The sequence below is a fragment of the Ursus maritimus genome, unplaced genomic scaffold (assembly GCF_017311325.1).
Source record: "Ursus maritimus isolate PB19 unplaced genomic scaffold, ASM1731132v1 scaffold_5, whole genome shotgun sequence".
NCBI lineage: Eukaryota > Metazoa > Chordata > Mammalia > Carnivora > Ursidae > Ursus > Ursus maritimus.
The window spans coordinates 40,593,345-40,599,951 of record NW_024426663.1 but is presented as its reverse complement, the minus strand read 5'-3'; the positions used below and the strand labels follow the sequence as shown (position 1 = coordinate 40,599,951).

The following is a 6,607-nucleotide window of genomic DNA, read 5'->3' as shown; positions in this document are numbered from 1 at the left end:
CCCCCCCCCCCCCCCCCCGCGCCCTTGATTCAGAATGCTGGAGATTCGTCAGTGTTACCAGTCTTCTCAAAGAACCAGCCTTTGGACTTGATTCTCTTTGTTGTGTTTTTGTTTCCTATTTATTAATGCTCTTTAAGTTTTTGTCATTTGAACTACCTTCTGAGAGTTAGCTCGGAAATTTTTATTCTTCTTTCCTAATATAAACATGTAATATTGTAAAATATTTTTGAATAGAATTTGAACAAATCTTACATAAACAGGTTTTTTGTTCTTTGGTTTTTTTTGTTTTTAAAGGAAGTACGGTAGGGTAATGGAGACTGGTCAAGAATAAGCATCAGCTATACACCATTAATTGTAATATGCTCTTCATCATTAAAACAAAACCCAGAAAACTGGTTTGATTGCCTTTTTCCAACCACTTACGAGATTAGAATCTTAAAAAAAACAAGAACAAAAACAAAAAACAAAAAACCTCTCTCTTTAAAAAAACTGACTGCCTGAAATAAACTTTTCTTGCTAGGATGAATTCTACTTTTAATATGTCATACAAGTCTACTTTCTGGTATTTTATCAGATTTTATTTTTTCCCTTAATTATAAATGAGTTGGATTGATAGTCTGTATTTTGTGATATTGTCTGATTTCATATCAGTGTCATGTTTGTTTTACCAATTTACCGGTTTTTTTAAAAGTGATTTTTTTTTCATACTGGAATGATCTCTGTAATACAGTAACTCTCTTTGGATAATTTGAAAATTCAGTAATAAGGGAACTGAAAATGGATTCGTGGCAGTGGCTGGGTAGTCATTCACAGTTTGGTAATATTCTCAGGTTGTTTCTTAGTTGTTAGTTTATACATACTTAACTTGGGTTTTGATTTTCCATGTCTCTTACAGTTTGGGTGCTTAATACCTTAAGATACTATTAAAAAAACCTTACATACATTTGCCTTATCTCTGGTATTTGCAGTTTTATTTTTGTCTTACCTCTTTTAAAGTACATTTATTAGAGATTTTTTTTTATTAATGTGAAAGAAGTATATGTTAGATTTTCTGCTGTGTTTCTATCCTTTCATTACTTTATTTTTCCTTCAGATTTTTTACTTCCTACACTTAGCTGGGTATATTTTCTTAAAGCTATAAAAAACGGTTACTTTATTACCTTTGTTTTTCTTAAGTGCTAAAACATGTAAAGCTCTGAATTTGTCTTGGATTATAACTGCCTATTTCCCTTAAGTCTTGATATATAATGTCCTGTTTTTTATTTTGGTGGTAGCATTATGGATTTTTAATGTCTTTTTTAGCTCATTCTTATTTTTTGCTGATACTGAAGTACATGATTCAGGTCTGGATTTATTGCATTATAAATACAACATATCACTTGTACAACTTTTAAAAAATTAATAGGAATTTTAGCGACTAAAGGCTTTGCTTTTGTAGCATATTCATATCAATAATAATGATATCAAAGATGCAGACTTTGTTCTTTTTAACTAGTAGGTTGTATAGTTCAAATCAGTGTATTTTTATTTTGACACTGGTTTATTAAAATACCCATCTAGTTTTCTTGTGTCAGTGTCCCTTTTTATTTCTAGCATTCTTGATCTGTAACTTTTAAAAGATATTATTTACTGCACAAAATTTGAGTATTTTTGTATATTGGTAAAATATTTAATAAATAAACAGTATTTAAAATATTTTCATGAAACATCATGTGATGTAATATATATGTATGCATTGATTAACTTTTCACCTTTTAATTATTTTGCATTTAAATTTTATCTGATGTTAATATCATCTTATGGTTTATTTAGATTTGACTTAACTGTCTTTGTTTAATGTTTGCGTTTTAGCTTTTCTGTTTGAAATTTAGTTGTGTCTCCTAAACAGAGCAAATTTTTATATTTTGTATTTTAACTTAACCAAAGATGCTTAACCTCAAACAAATTTTCATGCTCTCACCTATATTTGTTAAATGGATATTCCTGTCTTTTCACCTGATGTGCTATGTTTCCTATATTTTTTGTGGAAGGGTAACATTAAAATTTACATTTCTCTAGTTAAAGATGCTGGTACATATAACTTTGTCTAATTAGTTGTCAGAATAGTAACTTGTTAAAAAAAAAAAGAACAGTAACTTGTCTCTTCACTTTCCTTTAGTACTTTGTCTCTATTCCTTTCTAATTCTTCATTTGTTTAATCTGGGGTTAAATGCCATGTCATTTTATTTTTAAGTACTTTAAACTTTTCAAGATTTTTTTCTTATTTTATTTATTTATTTATTTTTAAAGATTTTATTTATTTATTCGACAGAGAGAGAGACAGCCAGCGAGAGAGGGAACACAAGCAGGGGGAGTGGGAGAGGAAGAAGCAGGCTCATACCAGAGGAGCCTGATGTGGGGCTCGATCCCATAACGCCGGGATCACGCCCTGAGCTGAAGGCAGATGCTTAACCGCTGTGCCACCCAGGAGCCCCTTTTTTCCTTTTTTAAATAGTATGGCTTATATTGTGGGAACCAGCATAGGCAGTGAGAGTGACAGTGACCTGACTGGTCTTTTTACCAAGGTAATGACATTGGGAGGAAAGAATTCATATGGAATCTTAATTTGGATCCAGTGACAGAGTTTGAATCATCTTCTGAGATTTAGAATATGCCCATCAATTTTTTTTTCTCACTGAAATATCATGACTGGATGGTGGCTTTTCTTTTAATTTCATTGTTATTTTAAAAATGAATAGGATAAAATTTTTTTTAATCTTTTGTTTTATTCTTTAAAAATAGAATCAAATCCTGTTGTTATTCATCTGAGTAGAGAATTTAAAAATATCATTGCTTGTGTGTGTGGCTCGTACTTCATTTTCAGGATGGCTGCTTTCTTTTGTGTCCCCCGTCCTCTTCCCAATTTTAGCATTTAAAATTTGTGAAATAGTTCATAGATAAAAGTACTAGGGAAGTCATATTATTTGTAAATATTTATAACTTACGTAAAATGAAAATTCATTTCTTGTACCCTCGTTAAGAAATGGGATAGTAAGAATGTCTTCGAAGCCCATGGTATGGCATGTTTGTTGAATTCTCCTGTTTTTATTTCAAGGATGACCCACTGTACCAATTTTTTTGTTTTCATTCCTTGGTTTTCTTTCTTGTAATGTTTTTAAAATCACGTGTATGTGTGTCTCTAAACAATATATTCTAACTTCATATAAATTTTATAGCTTGTGTTCTAACTTGCTTTTTTTTTTTTTTTTTTTTTTTGGCTCCCTGTTCTAAGATTGATCCATATTGATGAGTTTAAGGGTATGAATGTAACAGTTCATTTACTCATATAGCATTTTGGTTGATGTTCAAATAATGCAGCCGGACATTTTGTACATGACAATGTATGAGACCTTATTCACTAGGTCATAGCTATTTGCACATACACATATTTCACTTTTGTAGATAATAATTACTTTCCAAGTGATAAGACTAACTTCCTCCTGCCGGCAGTGTGCAAGAGTTCTCACTGTTCTGTAGCTTTGCCGAAACCTATTATGTCAGACTTTGGAAATTTTGCTAATCTGGTAGAGGTAAAATTGTACCTTGTTTTGCTTATAATTTACATTTTCTTGATTACTAGTTCAATATCTTTTTATATTTTTTATAGTCAGGTTTATTGACAGTTTTTAGGTGGATCCTTTGTGGAATGCTTGTTCATGTGCTCTTTGCATTTGTTTCTTATTAACCTCTTGTGTATATTCCTTTGAATACTGTTCCCTTTTCAGTTCTGTGTATTGGAAACAATCTTCTCCCAGTATGTGACTTATGTTTTGACTTTTTTGAGGCATCTTTTGATACACAGTAATTGTTAACGTTAATGTAGTCATATTTATCTCTTTTTCTTTAATCTTACTTTAACTTAAACCTATAATTATGTTCTCCTGACATGTTATAAAATAAAGGCTTACCCTTCTCATGTAAATACTGGAATTAATTTCTGTATTTTGTGTGAGATAGAGGCCCAGTAGCTCACCACCAGTGACTGAATTGTCCAACCTTTTCTTAAGTTGGAAGCTGCCTCTGTCATAAATGAGCAGGTCTGTTTCTTGTGTTACTCTGTTTACGATATTAAATACATTGATTTTATAGTAAGCCATAATATGTGGTAAGAGAAGTGCCCCCTCCCCACCATATGTTTTGTTTTTTTGACAAATTTCTTGTTTATTCTTGGTCATTTGCCTTCCAAATCATTTTAGAACTCAGCTTTCCTAATTTTTAGGGGAAAGCCTGTGGGGATTTCAATTGAAGTTTTATTGATTCTGTGTAATAATTTAGAGAGAATTGACATCTTTATGATGCTGGATTTTTGTATCAGTTACATTCAGTATCATTACTCTTATAGTAAGATCTATTTAAATCTTAAGTATTTGTTTTGATGTATAGAAATTGATTTTTGTATATAGTGTATTGATAGATTCAGCAACCTTGTTGAAGTCTTTTAGTGATTAAAGTCCTTTTTTAATGAATTCGTTCTCCCTCTCTTTTCTGTCAGTCATATCTTCTGTGAATAAAGACTATTTAACTTTTTTCTCTCACCCTTGTGTCTTTTATTAATTTATTTGGTGTATCATGTGAGGAGCCCTCCATACATACTAGATGTGAAGGTAGACAAGATAAAAAAAAAAAAAAAAACGGATATTTTTTGAGGTGTGGTTCTGTTTTTCCAAGAGTATGGTTTCAAATATCATCATTAGGTGTGTTTTTTCTATGAGTGTTTGGTAGGTACTCTCTTACCAGATTAAGGACATACTTTCTGTTTATGATAGGATAAAAGTTTTGTGTTGAATGTTAGATTTCGAGTAGGATCCCCTCCTATTCTTTTCTTGCAGCTGTTGTGACAATCATGTTTTTCTCCATTAAGTTCTTGAGTGGGGAGTGAGGAGGTGAACCAGCTGCATACTTCTGTGATAAACCACGACCCATATATATCTTATTTTTTATACATTGATTCTTTCATATTTTCCAGTGTCTCTTGAAATTTTGGCACACGAATTACATGTGACAGAAAAAAACAACAAAGCAATTTTTGTCTCTCCTTGATGATAATCATGCTTTTGCTTTATCGTTATAATTTCATTATAAATATTTTAGTACGTAGTTACTTCCCTTACTATTTTTGCTTTGTATATAGAAATAATAATATATGATTTATAGATAGCCTTTAATGTGGACAAATTTGGTAATTTTTTTCCTGGGAAGATAACTTTTATAATTTACTGTATTGTCCATTTTTCTTTTTTCCTTTAGATGGGACAATTTTTTAATAAGTTGTATTGTTAACAGCTTACTGGTTATAGAAAGAGGCTTAATCATCTGTTTTTCTTCCTAGGTTAGTGACTTTGGAAAACAGCCCATGTGTTACACCAGAGTTGCTTCGTATATTTCAGAATATGTCCCCACTTCTTGGTATGTGTGAAAGTGTAAACACAGTACTGTTTTTGAATGAAGCCGTAATTTGGGGTCTTAAGGTGACTTTAAATTGTATCTTCCATTTTTACTGAAGTCCCTCATATTCACAAACGAGTTTAATAGTATTTTAATAGTTTTTAGATATGTTTCTATGTAACTTTTTAGAACCATTTCTGCTTATTAATGAGTAGACACTAAACTTACTAAATAACTAAGAACAAAGAAGTGTTCTTGGAAAATTAATTGCATATTACGTTTGTACTTTGCCTGGTTAATTTTTTATGTTTCTTAGGAGGTTCTGTAAGGTATTTAAGAGACTGTATTGTAGAGCTGCTCCTGTATACCATGGTATTATCCGTTTCCTTTACAAAATGATTCTGTGCTGTCACTTGTTCACAAATGAACTCTGTACATATTTCTGGTTTAGCTAAAGCACCAACGACATGAAGACTATTAAATATTGGCAGATCATCTTTATTGTTTAAGTATTTCTGATTTATAGAGATGCGAAATCATGAAGCGTAATTCTAGAAGCATCATTTGTGGCACATGGGATGGGAGAACTGGACACGGTGCTAGGAATGGGGCCTTAGTCTCTCTCGGCCAACTGGGATGAGATCTGATTAGTTTTCTCTTTTTTCCAATCTGAACATGTTTTCTGAGAATGATAATTAATACTAGAGAATACTTTCCTGTTACATGTCACCTACTGTTCACAAGTATATAATACTCTAAAACACACAATATTTTGTTTGTAAAGTTGTTTTGTGAGGGATTTTACCAGTGGAGATTTACATTTAAACTCATGGAGGAATGTAAAGATTGTATACAGTGCTGTTTATGGGTCTTTATGATTCTTTTTTAGTCTGCAGAATACTATCATTTATTTATAAAATGTAAAAATTAAGTTTTTGCATTCATAGTAACCATTCTTCAAGAGTGATCCATGAAGCATCTTTAATTCCTTCATTAGAACTTTTTGTCTACTAACTAAATATTGTCGGGAGAGGGCATTTACAGCAATATCTAAAGACTGTTCTTTTTCTGGGAATTTATTTGTAGTGAGTAGTTTTATTAGAGGCAAAATATTACTGAGGTATAGTGATACACCAGAAAAGTAGATTTACTTTTTGACAGATCAACAAATGTGGACTAAAAC

The 6,607-nt window shown here is 31.4% G+C and overlaps 1 protein-coding gene across 2 annotated transcripts in view; it reads left to right on the top strand.

Moving 5' to 3' along the window:
• The window catches only part of IPO11 (importin 11), a 203,463-nt gene that overhangs the window by 97,961 nt on the left and 98,895 nt on the right, over positions 1-6,607 (top strand). For both annotated transcript variants that reach the window (XM_008691374.2, XM_008691375.2), the window contains exon 22: positions 5,369-5,445. In XM_008691374.2, the coding sequence (XP_008689596.1) occupies positions 5,369-5,445 (77 nt within the window). The remainder of the gene's footprint in view (positions 1-5,368; positions 5,446-6,607) is intronic.